The sequence below is a fragment of the Saccopteryx bilineata genome, chromosome 3 (assembly GCF_036850765.1).
Source record: "Saccopteryx bilineata isolate mSacBil1 chromosome 3, mSacBil1_pri_phased_curated, whole genome shotgun sequence".
Classification (NCBI taxonomy): Eukaryota; Metazoa; Chordata; class Mammalia; order Chiroptera; family Emballonuridae; genus Saccopteryx; species Saccopteryx bilineata.
Genome location: NC_089492.1, coordinates 127,944,387 through 127,958,917, shown reverse-complemented (window position 1 = coordinate 127,958,917; position 14,531 = coordinate 127,944,387). Strand labels below are relative to the sequence as shown.

General features: G+C 51.0%; 1 protein-coding gene across 16 annotated transcripts in view; it reads right to left on the bottom strand.

Annotated features, from left to right (window-relative positions):
• The window catches only part of DYSF (dysferlin), a 224,706-nt gene that overhangs the window by 13,349 nt on the left and 196,826 nt on the right, over positions 1 to 14,531 (bottom strand). For all 16 annotated transcript variants that reach the window (XM_066267354.1, XM_066267358.1, XM_066267356.1 and 13 more), the window contains 9 exons: positions 11,817 to 11,945; positions 11,353 to 11,508; positions 9,745 to 9,836; positions 6,680 to 6,850; positions 5,869 to 6,011; positions 3,742 to 3,881; positions 2,466 to 2,554; positions 2,113 to 2,208; positions 1,594 to 1,735 (listed from right to left, as the gene is read on the bottom strand). In XM_066267354.1, coding sequence (XP_066123451.1) covers positions 1,594 to 1,735; positions 2,113 to 2,208; positions 2,466 to 2,554; positions 3,742 to 3,881; positions 5,869 to 6,011; positions 6,680 to 6,850; positions 9,745 to 9,836; positions 11,353 to 11,508; positions 11,817 to 11,945 — 1,158 coding nt within the window. The remainder of the gene's footprint in view (positions 1 to 1,593; positions 1,736 to 2,112; positions 2,209 to 2,465; positions 2,555 to 3,741; positions 3,882 to 5,868; positions 6,012 to 6,679; positions 6,851 to 9,744; positions 9,837 to 11,352; positions 11,509 to 11,816; positions 11,946 to 14,531) is intronic.

Sequence of the window (14,531 nt, the reverse complement as noted above, 5' to 3'; positions counted from 1 at the left end):
CCTGGCTGTGAGGCCCCCCTGCCCACAGCACCCTCTGCCCCCCGCACTGGCTCTGCTCCCTAAGGGCAGGTGTAGAGCCACCAGGAAGGAGGCCACCTGCTTCACTCCTATGGCAGGAGTAAAGCCCAGACGAGACCTACACTAGAAGATGCTGAGACACAAAGAGCAGAGGTCCCTGGACCCACCCCTCCCTCTGCTGGTGCTGACAGCTCTCCCAGTGCCTTCGGCCTGGGGTGAGAGAAGGGAGGTGGAGTGAGGAGGACAATGGCTTCCAGGCCTGGAAGAGCAGCGTCACTCCCTACTGACTGTCCAGCTTGGACAATAAGCACAGCCACCAGACACATAAATGTGGGGAACCAGGTAGCAGGAGGAACCTAGCTAAGCAACACCCAATATCATGGACGACCCAAACCATATGCCAGGCAGGGCCCCTGGGAAGCTCGACAGGGTCTGCCCACTGCACACTGATGGCCATACTGGGTTTCCCTACACATGTTCTTCCCCCTCTGACCCCATGACCCTTCTCCCTGCTTGGTTTATCTAGGATTTGGTGAAAGGCAGTGGTTTCAGAATGTGGACTTAGGTGTGGCACTGGGTTGGGGTAGTTGTGGAATGGCTACGGGGGAGGGAGGGGCTGTGGGGGGGTTGACAGAGGGCTGCAGGTGGCCACAGGGGCATCGAGGGGACAGTGGTGTGGTGGTGGTGGCACTGGCAGTGAAGAGACAGTGGTGGTGGTGGCACTGGCGGAGAGGGGACAGTGGTGTGGTGGCACTGGCGGTGAGGGGACAGTGGTGGTGGTGGCACTGGTGGTGAGGGGACAGTGGTGTGGTGGTGGTGGCACTGGCGGTGAGGGTACAGTGGTGGTGGTGGCACTGGTGGTGAGGGTACAGTGGTGGTGGTGGCACTGGCGGTGAGGGGACAGTGGTGGTGGTGGCACTGGCAGTGAGGGGACAGTGGTGGTGGTGGCACTGGAGGAGAGGGGACAGTGGTGTGGTGGCACTGGTGGTGAGGGGACAGTGGTGGTGGTGGCACTGGCGGTGAGGGTACAGTGGTGGTGGTGGCACTGGCGGTGAGGGGACAGTGGTGGTGGTGGCACTAGCATCGAGGGGACAGTGGTGGTGGTGGCACTGGCGGTGAGGGGACAGTGGTGGTGGTGGCACTGGCATCGAGGGGACAGTGGTGGTGGTGGCACTGGCAGTGAGGGTACAGTGGTGGTGGTGGCACTGGCGGTGAGGGTACAGTGGTGGTGGTGGCACTGGCAGTGAGGGGACAGTGGTGGTGGTGGCACTAGCATCGAGGGGACAGTGGTGGTGGTGGCACTGGCATCAAGGGGACAGTGGTGGTGGTGGCACTGGCAGTGAGGGTACAGTGGTGGTGGTGGCACTGGCGGTGAGGGGACAGTGGTGGTGGTGGCACTGGCGGTGAGGGGACAGTGGTGGTGGTGGCACTGGCGGTGAGGGGACAGTGGTGGTGGTGGCACTGGCGGTGGTGGGGCAGTGGTGAGGGAGTGACGACGGCATGCCAGCAGCCAGTAGTGCCAGGGCGCCGACATTGGAAAGCCCAGACCGGAGCCTGCGGGGGAACAGCACCCACCTTCTTGGAGACAGTGCAGACTTGCTCAGCCGGCAGGTAGTCGAAGGGGAAAATGAACCTCCAGTTAAAGTTGCCTTCGCCCCCCAGGGACCGATAATGCACATCCGTCTTTTGCTTGTGTTCTTCAAAGCCAACCATCCAGCTAGACACACACATTTTTAGAGAACATTTCTAATTTAGGTTTCCACCACAATATGCATCCTCAACTGAGGCAAACCAAGAATTAAGAAGGTCAATGAATTTGGTAAATGATAAAGGAAAAATAATTCCCAGGAAATCTCCGTGATGTACCAAATGTGCCACAACTATTAAATATTCTAAATTTTCTCTTGACAGACATCCTCCAACCTTGTAAGTTCAACCCAAATATTAATGTGGAAGAAGAAATCTACCGGGGAACAAGTCCCCAGAGGCAGAGGCCACACCCACAGACCCTCTTCCTCCCTCTCCTCCCCCCTCCCAGCAGCAGTGCCCCTCCCCCACGGGCCCGCCCCAGAGGGGCAGGAGGTGGCTCTGTACCCTTTCACGTAAATGTCGCTCATCTTCTCCCCTGTGATGCTGAGGTCATCCAGTATCACATCCTTGGTGTTCCAGATAATACAACGCAGGAAAAACCTGTGGGGAAAAAGAACAATTAAAATCAGCTGAAGTTCCCATCAACAGTCGGGCGGTCCTTGACTGAGAAGCCAAGAAGCCTGCTCATACAAGACGACTCCGATGCTTGCCTGGCTGGACTCTTGGCCACAGACTGCTAGCCTGTGGCCCAAGTGGTCCAAAGCCTGGCCCAAGATCAACCTTCTTGTCCCACCCACGCTGGCTGGGGTCATCCCACCACCCAGCTCAGCTCCAAGCCTGTAGCTGGGGTAAGTCACCTTTTGGCTCTCCGTGGGGTGATGTTGAAGGGAGGTCCAGGCCGGCCAAGGGCCTTTGGAAACAGGTCGATCCACATCTGCAGCTTCCCCTGAGGAGACACGATCTGTTGTCTCACCACCTTTCACATTCAACCAATACCTACTAACCATTGCTCTTGGGACACATGGCAGAGAAAACCTAGGCCCTGCCATGGAGAGGCTCACCGCCCAGTAGGGGAGGTACCCTACATGGGACCACAGGGTCAACTGCAAAGGTGAGCCCACTGGTCCACAGGCTATGGCTTGGGCCTGTACCTGGGGGTCAAGGATCAAGGGTCAGGTAAGGCTTCTCCGAGATGGTGATATCTGAGCTGAGTCCCAGTGCACCAGGTAGAAAAGGGGAGAAGGGCATCTCAGGCCAAGGGAATGGCACACACACAAAGCCCTGGAGGGTCAGAGGGCATGTTTCCTCACAGAGTCTCACAGGTTTCCCACAACAGGAAACCACGCCACCTGCCACCTCAGCTCCCTGTGTCCCTGGCAAGCCAGGTGTTGTTTCTGTCCTCATCTTACAGGAGGAGCAGGAGCTGAAGTAAATTCTTCAGGGTCACAGAGGTAGGGGATGCAAGAGCTGACATTTTAACAACTGTTGTGTCCCTCTGGGGAGCTGGCGGCCACAAGACCAAGAAGAGAGCTCAGTTCCGAACAGCAGAGACAGCGTCTTCTGCACATTCTCAAAGGCACCTCCGTGGCAACCTGGGCCCTCCTTTGCCTGAAACCCTTCCTTCCCTCCTGAGCTCACCCACCCTGGGCCTGCTGTCCTCCTGCTCACTCTCCTCATCCACAGCAGGACACCCTTGTCCCTCCTGATGACTGCTCTCTGTGGCTGCTCTGCCACTGTCACAGGGTGCTGGTCGCCCTGTCTGAACTCCCCACGGCAGCCCAGCACGAGGCCAGCCAGTGGGGATGTCACTGGCTGATGAGGAGGAGGGCACCCTGAGGCCAGGCTCACGCAGCAATGACTTATGGGGAGCCCAAGCTCTGGCTTACATGGGGATAAAGGTGGCCACTCAGGCTCACTCCCCAGGCCCTGGGGCTGCAGGTGGCCAGAGGAGGCCAAGCCCATGAGGTCCCCTGGAAGACCAACAGTCATGACTTCTCAGACTGGAGAGAAAAACCCTCAAGCAAGGACTGGCCAAATCCTGGTAAGCCCCTGGTGGCTAGGATGTCCATGCTGTCCTTGGAGTGGTGCTAGCTTACGGCTGGGGGCTCTGGGTCCTGAAGGTCAACATCCTACCTGCTCGATGTCTGGCTGGAGGGGGCTGTACAGGGGCCGAGACTCCACATGCTCAGGGACCAGGCCCTGCTGCTGCAGGACATGCAAAGCCAGACGCTCCTCCACTGAGCCCAGATGCGGGTTCAGGACCCGGCCAGCCTCTGCCGCAGAGAAGACAAAGAGTTTCCACAGCTGAGTGAACAAGAGATGGCAGGGCAACCTGGGGCCTAGGGATGCCTCTAACCCCTGCAGCCTCACCCGAGCCCAAACCTACTCCTGGTCCTCACATCTCTATCTAGGGAAAATCTACTGTCCATGGACTCCAGGCTTAAAATCCAGGTTCCTCATTGCCATTATTTTTACCTAGCCTCTTCTATAAAGGTCTTCCTCTTCTCCACCAATTCAAATCCACCTGACCGCCAAAACCCATTCCTTCCAGGAAGCCCTCCCTGACTGCTCCCAACTTTGAGCCTTAGTAAACTTTACTCCCAGATTGGGCATCTAAATGCTCTTAGTGCTATCCTCTGGTTCATTCAAGCTGTTCTATTAGTAGCAGTAGCTAAAATAATAGCAGTAACAGCAAACACTTATAAAGCAGGAACCAGGCACTGTTCTTTATGAATATTAACAGGTTCGATTCTCATAATAACCCTAGAAGGTAAGTGCTATTATCATCTCCACTTTACAGGTGACAGAAATGAAGGATAGAGCAGTCACCCAGCTGGTCAGCAGGGCAACTGAGAACACAGGCTCACTCAGGAAAGGTGCACGACTGAACATGAACACTCCCCCGCTCCCCTGTACTTCCCAGGTACAGCTCCGACCTGCCAGGGACTGGTGCTGGACGGGGTGAGGACTCAGGATGGCTCTCACCCTGATGAGCCTAGCCAATCAGCCAGCAACTTGAACTTGAAACTTCCATGAGGGACACTGACTGGGGCTAGGGGGGGTCTACATATCTACACACATATACCCACACAGGTATGTACACTCAGGTGTGCCCAAGTTCACAGGCTTGTGTGTGCATGCGGGAACACACACACATGTTCATTCATCCTGTCCTCTTTAACAGGTGCCACCTAGGAAGCAACAGGGCATCACAGAAGGACCACTAGGCCAGAAATCTGGCTCTGCTCCTAACTGGCTAGGTGACTTCTGGCAGGTCAGTAAAAACTTGTGGCCTCAATAGCCTTATCTGCAAAAACAGGTTGATGTCAGACTCATCAACTCTAGCTTTCTGGCTTTCCTTTCCTACAAATTTATGACCATGAACCCTGGCCCCTGTGCTAAAGCTGCTCACAGACCAGTAGAGGAAATGAGACCACCCCTAGAACAGAGGCTTGTTCTACGGGAAGAGAACGGGGGCAGGGTAGGGCCTAATGGAGAGGAGCTGGCTCAGCCATGACCTGGGAGTCAGAAAAACAGAAAGAGAAAGAGGGGATTTGGGATGGAGGAGTCAAAGCCATTGGTCCCCTTTTATAACCTCAGCACCAGCTCTGACATCAGCCATCTCTGACACCAGCAGAAGGCAAGGGGCCAGCTAGGTCTGTAAACACCACGGGAGTCTGAGCTGCTCTGGGTGGGCAACGCAGGCCTGTGGGCACTGCAGACATGCAGGGAGCATGCAGTGGGGTTCTCAGACACGAGCATTAGGCAGACCTGAGGTGGAGAGAGATAGGGGCTGCAGGGCTTCCTGCCTGCCCTGTGATGCTCTAGGTGCAGGAGCTGTGAGTGGTACAGAACGTACCTTCAAGGACAAGCTGGCAGGCTAGTGTGACTAAAGGAGAAAACTGTTTCCCAGAGGTGGACTGTACCCCAAACTCTGATCAAGTCCAACTGCCCAAAGCCAGAAGCAGACTGAGCCTAACCATGACCCAACCATGGCTTCAGACTCACCGCTGACCTTGCCCTCAGATGGGCCCCAACCTGGCACTGGACCGAGCTCTGACCTTGACTCCACCTTGACCTCTTACTTTTATAGCAGTCTCACAGATAAATACCGATCCCCAAAGTACCAAGACTGTCTGTGCTGCCCAGGGTTGATGCAGGCTGTGTCCAGTTAGCCCCTTTATGACAGGAAAGGACCAACAAGAGAGAAGGAGACGAAGGAATTGTCCACAGTGGTCTCAGGGTCATCTGACAGCTCACCTATTTCTCCAATGGTGTATTCTTTGTCCTGAAACATCACACGGTCTGTCTGGTACACGGGGGCTTTGACTCTGTGCTGCTGGCAGAAGAGGTGGAGGAGCTGGGAGGGGCGGAGCTGGTCCCTCCACTGGTTTGGTCCAGAGCTGAGGCCCAAACACAAGACAGAGATGAGACGCTCCAGAACCCCGACAAGGACAGAGGGGCGTGCAGTGACCTGGGTGCCAACACACAGTCACCTTCACTTTCACAGTGGACACCCCATCTGGTCGCCCATTATGACTGGTGATCTCCACATTCCAGAAAGAGAAACTGAGGCCCAGAGATCACAGGACTTGTTTGGACACATACACAAAGAACTGGAACTTAGATGTTTTCAATTTCCAGATTTAGAAAATCAGACCCAAATAAGAGCCAAGTTGGTAGGAAGTGGACTGAGGCTGTCCACACATGACTTCACCTGGCATAAATCCCCTTAGGGTCCATCTGGGGCTCATGTGTCCCTTTGTCACTCCACTTCTAACCCTCCCTTCCTTGTTCCCTCCATAGGCCTTCAGTGGCACCTTACGGAGAACTGGATTATAACCATATGATGAAGAGTCAGACAAACAGGTTCAGATCCTAATCCCACCACTTATAAGCCATAACATCTCTGGGCCTCAGTTTCCTTATCTGTGGAGCCAGGGCAAGACCCCAGCTGGGCTGAGCTAGCGAACACCTGTGAAGTGCTCAGCCCAGAGCTGGCGCATAGGAAGTGCTCGATATTCAGGGGGTAGGACTGTTGTCAGAGAAGCAGCCTGCCCCGTGCACCTACACACAGTAGGTCTGTGGGAGCCCACAACGAGCCCCAAACTTGGACAGCAGCCTGTTCTCCAGGTCGATGACCGTCTCCCCAATCTTTTCATCCTTGGAGAGGAGGTCGTAGTCATAGAGAGTGATCTTTAGGTCCTTCTCCAGAGGCAGAGTGCAGGTCAGCTCGAACATCCTGCAGGAGTGGGCAGACGTTAGGACAGACGATGCTGGCTCCTAGACACACTCAGTGGGCACTCAGGAGGGCAGCAAGGCTAGAAGAGGGGCCTGGAAGCCATCCCTGGCTTCCTTCTCCCCTCCCAGGATGGTCGCCCTCCTTGGGTCTCGTGGAGCTCTTAACACACGACACCCACAGCACTCCACTACTGGTACCGGGCTAATCTGAGATGTATGTGTGATTTCCCCAAATAATCTGGGCTAGGCACACAGCAGCCATCTGAGGGACCATAGAAGGAACAAATGAATTGAAACTGAAGTTTCCACCAGGACACCAGGAGACAAGAAATGTCCAGAGCAAGGCACCAGAGCTCTGGAATTCACCAAGGGGATGTCCTGAGACCCATTTTCAGGGCTCTTGGGGAATCACACCTATTTCCAGAGTAGTACAGAGAGAGGGTTTGTGAAGAAATTTCTTTGGAGACAGCTCCTGCTATGCTCTAAGACCCCATGCCCCATGGGGGTCAAATTGGAGGTGTTGGTCCTGCTCCACAGTGAGTTCTCTGGAGGCGGAAGACAAAAGCCTAGTGCCTGACACACTCAGGAAAGGTGAGAGAGCTTGTGGCGGAGGAGAGAGCGGCTCCGTGTGGAAGGAGCTGCACTGCTCCCATCTTGGCTGGGCCACAGAGCCAGACTAGAATCGCTTTGAATCTGCCCCATGGGACCTGGGGACCCAACAGGGAGACTGGGGAAGCCCATCTGGGAACCAGGGAACGGAGGCCACCAGCAAGAGGGACACAGTATCTGCCATGTCCCAGGAGCTGCAGTGGGAAGACTCAGAGGAGCTCTCTGGAAATCCACCACAAGAAAGTAAATCAGCTTTAAACACTGGAGACCCAGAGGGTGTCAGGATGACAGGGCCAGTGAGGTGGGCTCTCTCCTCTAACACATTACCCTAGTCCTGGCCCTGCACGGGTCAGAGACCTCGGTGGCTAGCCGGGGTGGGGAGGGGAGATACACTAGACAGAAAAACAAAGCCATCCTTCCACACACGCCTCCACGTGCTGTGCACAGAGTGGACCAGCTGGGAGAGGGGCACAGCTCCCCCCGAGCCGTCCAGGGTGTTTATAATTACACGTGAATGGGCATTCTGGTTATCAGCTTGAGACTGTGGGTTTACGACAAAGTGGACTGTCTAAACATGAGCAGGAAAGTTTCCTGCCTGCCTGCCTGCCTGCCTGCCACAGTTTCCACTTAGGGAATGAGGAAGGTAACACCCACAGAATGTTTACAGGGTACCGGCAGGCAAAAACAAAGTTGTGTTTGGATTATATCCCTTGAGTTGTGCTTGTTCTTACATGACTTATAAAAAGAGTTTCTGCTGTGACCTGAGGAAGGCTTGGAACCCCAGGCAGACCAGCTTGGCCACGATTTGGAGGGGCTGGTAAGACAAAGTGGGAGGTGTGGGTTTCTGTACGCACTCTCCCACTGGCCCTGGGTGCCAACCTCCATCACCCCCGCACCGTGGACGGGCCCTGTCTGCGCTCAGTTGCCATGAGCCTGTGCCCCCATCCCCGCCACTGGAGTTCACCAAACAGAGCTCCCACCCCACCCCCAACCCCTCTTCAGCCCTTCCCTCCAGTTCCAGCTTGGCGGGGAGCTCATCACTGCCCAAGACTGTTTCACTTTCAAAACAGCCCTTCTCATTGGTGGGACATAAAAGCGAGACTAAGAGACATGGACAGGAGTGTGGTGGTTACGGGAGGTGGGGGGAGGGAAGGAGGGAGAGGGAGAGGGGGAGGGGGAGGGGGAGGGGGAGGGGGAGGGGGAGGGGAGGGGTACAAAGAAAACTGGATAGGACGATCTATCTTTGGGTGATGGGTATGCAACAGAACTAAATGACAAGATAACCTGGATATGTTTTCTTTGAATATATGTACCCTGATTTATTGATGTCACCCCATTAAAATAAAAATTTATTTATAAAAAAACAAAAAAACAGCCCTTCCCCAGGCTGATTTGGGTCCTTGTTACAGGGCTGAGTGACCACAAATAACTCAGTAGATGCTGGCTTATGAATTCAATGTTTCATTTAACAGTATTAGGCCACCACACGCCAACTCCTACAAGTGCTAGGGAAACAGCCACCAGCCTCCCTCTGCTTCTCTTTCTCCGGCCTGAATAAGCTTGCATCCAAAGAGCAAGCAAATCAGGGCGCCGGTAGCTACTCCCATGCCGTGGACACTCATCTTCCCTTTCCTTGCTCTTAGATTGCAAGAAGCGTTTTACTGTCCGGAGTGCACATCCTCCTTCATCTATCCAATACAGACAAAGGTGTAACCTAAAAAAGAGTAATCACTAAATGCTGCGTGGGTTCCCGGACTAGATCCTGGAGCAGTAAAAGGACATAAATGGGAAATTTGATAAAATCCTAATAAAGTCTAGAGTTTAGTAAAGAGTAATGTACCAATATCAATTTTTTTAGTTTTAACAAATATGCCATGGTTTGAGAAAGATGTCGACAGCGGGGGATCTGGAAAAAGAGCACACAGAAACTGTACTATCTTTGTAACTTTTCTGTAAATCTAAAATTATTCCAAAGGAAAAGTTACTCTAAAAAAAGAGAGAGAGAGAGAGAGACTAATTAGCAAATGCATGCTCTGGGATTCTATTTAGATTTCTCATCTTTGAGGTAATTGTTTACGTGTTTAGCTAGGAGTTTCTGCCAGGACTCAAGCCTTGAACACAAAATGAATAGCTGAGGTCCGGCCCCCCTGGACAGGCAAGGCTCAGGGAATACAGCCCTGCTCTGAGAACCGGGGGCTTTCCGGGAGCAGCCACGTCTGCCTCACTGGGCTGTGGGTGATCCAGACTGGCACCTCCATCCCAAGACCCAGGCTGCCGCCAACTTACTTTCCAAACACTGGCTCCAGAGTACAGGGGATGTAGTTATCCTGGTCACTCACTGACTTCTTCCCTATGGAAATCTTGACGTAAGGGTCACACTGAAGGAGGGAGACAAAGAGTTTGGTGAAATCACTTTCCCCACACGCCTCTGTGGCTTCTTCAGTCCTCTGCCTCAGGATGGGACTAGGCGGTCAGCCATCAAGGAGTTGCCATTCTGTGAAGCTGCCAGGCCGGGGAACCTATCCTGCATGCGACACTACTCGGCCCTGAAGTGGGCTTCTAGCCATCGTTCAGTAGTGGACGGGGGGGTACCTGAGTCCTCCATACCCCTAATCCATTTTCCCACTGGGAGAAGGTGGGTGGGGGCCAGGCTGATATCCTCAGAAGCATACCAGTGTGTATGACCTGTAATTGGGCCATGTTGCTGTCCTTTCTGTGACCTCTGCTTCAGCAGAAAGAAAGGGAGAAAGATAGGCAGCTTTGGTCAACCCAACCCAGCCCTGACTGGCCTTCCCTGAACGCCTCCTGCAAGCAACAACATCCCTCAACTGGCCTCCAGAAGCAGCTGGGGCCGGACAGTGCTCAGGGTCAGTCTCAGCATCAAGAGGTCTTGAAGTACATGAACTGACCATTGGCCACAAAGACATCATGGTGACCACTGGTGCTGCCTGGTCTGGGAATGGCTCCATTCTGTTCTGTGACCTCCCAGAAGGGAAAGGGCAACTGTGACTTCTCACCATGAAAGCAGAGCTCCAAGGGTAGGACACCAGGCCTTTATCCACAACTGCAAGAACATATGCTAGGTCTGTGCCTATCTAAGGGGGCAGGAGATGAGCCTCGGCTCATACCTCTGAAATCCAATTGCCCGCACCCCTGCCTCTCCTCCTTTCTCCCTCTCTCTCTTTCCAGCTTGACTCTGCCTCTCTCCCACCCCCTCCCAATGACTCCAGACTCTGGCCCTCCTCCAAGCTCCCCTCTTTCACTCAGGGCCAGGGCTAGACAGGCACTGAGGCACCTGCCTCAGGCACACAACTGTAGGGAGGGCCAAAAAAAACTCAGTAATCAAGATAAACGATATTTTAATGCAATATTTTAAAAATTAAAATTAATGCCAACGGACCATAAGTAACAAAAGTTTAAATGAAGACAAGATCAGTATTACTGATTTTTCTCTGGACCCCAGGCTCCATCGTGGCACGGCAGGGTGACCGGTCCCCTCCCACTGCTCCTCTCCCCCACCCGGGAAAGTCCTGCGAAGTGCAGTCCCTGCCTGCACCTTCATGTCGCCTGTCCTCACGCCTTATCTAAACGCACCCTGAGAAGTCTTCTGGCCAACTTTTGCTGAGGTTTTTGATGCCTTCTAAAATACTACTTTCTTCTCCCTCCCTGCCAACCAGGAAGCCTTCCTCATTATTCCAGTGTCCGTACTGAGTTTGGCCTTTTCTGAACTTCTAGAGCACTTGGCTCATGTTCAAGCTCCATCCGGCCACATCTCAGTTTGGTATATTTGTCCGGTTTCCCTAGATCGCTGTGAACTCCCTAGGGCAGAGCTGTGTCCAGGTTCTGCAGCCCATTTGTACCTCTGGGTGAAGGCGAGTGCTCTAGAAATGTTACCTTCCCATTAGGGTCCTTGGGCTGCAGGCCGAATGCTCGGATGATATAGATGCGGATCAGGCACTCCTGGGGCCCCTGGGCAGCCAGCTGGTGGAACTGTCTTGGGGGCATGGGAATGGCCGGGTCTTCTGGGAGGGGATAAATTTTGAAAAGACCCTAAAAAGAATGAGGAGTCAGCTTTCATTTTTCTCATCATTGTCACCAACACAATCACCACTATGACCATTACTTTCACCTCTGCCAGAGTCATCACTGCTGAGGTCACCAAGCCCAATGCCATCCCATCACCACCATCTGATTCTGCATCAACAGCGTCAGCATCACTGTCACCACCTCCATCACCCACCTGGTCACCAACATCAGCACTACAGCCATTTTGGACATTACTACAGCACCCCTGCCCTGCCCCCTTCACTGACTGCCCCTCGTAGGCCTCCCTGGGTGAAGAGTCTTCAAGGACTTACCTTAAATTCCCCAATGACAGACGGATCCTCCAGCTCCTCTTGAGTCTTGCCCCGGTAGAGCTTGAAGGTGTTACAAAAGTCAGACAGGCCCTCAAAGGCTTCCACATTCTCCAGTTGTGTGTCATAGACCTGCCATATGCAGGAACAAAAGAAGGGGACAGTGAAAGAGAGAAGAGAGAGGAATAGCAAAAAAAAAAAAAAAAAAAAAAAAAAGGAGAAAACATGATAGTGTTTGAGGGAAGGGAGAAAGAGAAGAGACAGAGAAGAAAGTGAGAGGGAAAGGCCACAGCAAATGAGAGGAAGACAGGCAAAGAGGAAGGCAGGTGGGAGTGGCGGCAATAAGAGATGGGGTCCAAGAAGGAAGAGAAGCAGGAGAGGGAAGGAAGAACAAGGACAGATAATGAGAATGCACACAGTGGAGATGAAAGAGAGAGGACAAAACCAGGACAAGGGAGGAAGAGAGAAAGACATTTGTTCAGCTTTTCTAGTTAATGTGGTATTCTGAGAGCCAGTATATACATAGGTGGTGCATTTTTTAAGAGAGTAAGATCATATTCAAACACATAAAAAGCTAACTGACGTTTTGTTTGAAGATCAAAGCAGAACTCTGGAAAATTCATGGGTCAGCATGTCAAGCCCCAGTGCTCACTGTCCAGAATGTCTCAATGGCAATGGTATCAAAAACAAGACCAAGTATGTCTTCGGAGCATCACTTTAAATTTGTGAACTCAATTTATTTATTTCATTCCTCTCAAACAGGCAATAACTTTTATTTGTTAAGACAGTGTTTTGGAATTGCTTAGATTTAAACAAAGTAGTGGTTTTCTATTGTAGATGATAAAATAAATATACCTAATAATGAGATTCAACAACTTAACATCCATGCTAAGTTGGTTATATCTGAATCTGACAGTCAAGATACTTCAGGTAAATTCCTTTCTCTTCTTGCTAAATATTATTTCTCATTTAGGTCTAGCTCAAGTTCTATCTCTTCCAAGAAAGAATTAATTAATTATGTAAGTGATGTAGGTTCATTAATAAAAATTACAAAATACACGTAAGTATAAAGAAAACATTATTTGCCTTATATTTTGATTCCCAAAGTAGAAACTAATTATTTGGTTAACATTTGATGTGTATCATTTTTAACTTTTTCTTGTTCTACGTATTTAGATAGTTGATTTATTTCAATCAAAGGACCAGTGTTTTTATTTGTCAATTGTACCATTTTCTCTAGTCTAGTTTCTTATTTCTGATTTAATTTTAATTTTTTCTTTCTACTGTTTCAAGTTGTTTTAATTCTAATTTCAAGTGAACTTTTATTTACCTTGCTACCTCTAGTCTGATTAGAAAAATACTTATTGCTATGAAAATGCCTCTTCTTACTATTGCCTTGGCATTGCCCCATTTGTTTTTGCTGTATTATGCCTTCATTTTCATTTTCTTGGCATTCCATAATCATAGTTTTACTTTTATCATTTGATCCAAGAGTCAGATGCTTTATTAGTCTTCATTCTTTCTTTTTAATTAACATGAGCTTTTAAAGCTATAACTTCCTTTGAACACTGCTTTAGCTATAACAGGTAAATTCTTTTTTTTCTCTTTTCCAAGTGAAAGGAAGGGAGATAAAGAAATAGATTCCCATATATGCCTTAATGAGGATCTACCCATCAACCCCCATCTGGGGCCGATGCTCTGCCCATCTGGGGCCATGCTCTCAACCGAGCTATTTTTAGCGCCTGAGGCAGAGACTCCACGGAGCCATGCTCAGTGCCCAAGCCGATGCACTTGAACTAATCCAGCCATGGCTGCAGGAAAGAAAAAAAGGAGACAGAAAGAGAGAGAGAAAGAGAGAGGAAGAGAGAGAGAAGGGGAAAGGAGAGGGGTGGAGAAGAAGATAGTCGCTTCTCCTGTGTGTGCCCTGACCAAGAATCAAACCCAGGACACATGCCAGGCCAATGCTCTACCACTGAGCCAACCTGCCAGGGCTAAGTAAATTCTAATATAAAGCATTTTATCATTTTCCAGATATTTTGTAATTTTGGTTTGTATTTTTTTCTTCACCAAGAATTGCTAAAAAAATAAAAAAATTTTTAAAGAGGGTTTTTAACTTTTTTTTTCTAGATTGTAGAGATTTGGGCCTTCAGATCTTGTTATTAAGTTCTAGTTTTGTGGGGGGGGGGTTGTTTTTTGTTTTTTTATGACAGAGACAGAGAGAGATACAGAGAGAGGGACAGATAGGGACAGACAGATAATAAGGGAGAGAAATGAGAGGCATCAATTCTTCCTTGTGACACCTTAGTTATTCATTGATTGCTTTCTCATATGTGCCTTGACTGGGAGTAGAGCAAGTGACCCCTTGCTCAAGCCAGTGACCTTGGGCTCAAGCCAATGATCTTGGACTTCAAGCCAGCAACCTTTGGGCTCAAGTCAGCAACCATGAGGTCATGTCTGTGATCTCACACTCAAGCCAGCGACCCCATGCTAAGCTGGTGAGCCCATGCTCAAGCCAGATGAACCCTCATTCAAGCCAGTGACCTCAGGGTTTTGAACCTGGGTCCTCTGCATCCCAGTTTGATGCTCTATCCACTGCGCCACTGCTTGGTCAGGATAAGTTCTAGTTTTATAGCAATTATAATAAAAAAATTGTCAATGACATTGCCACTTTTTGAAAGTTATTAAGGTTTTTTTCTTGGCCTGTTACATGGTCAGTTT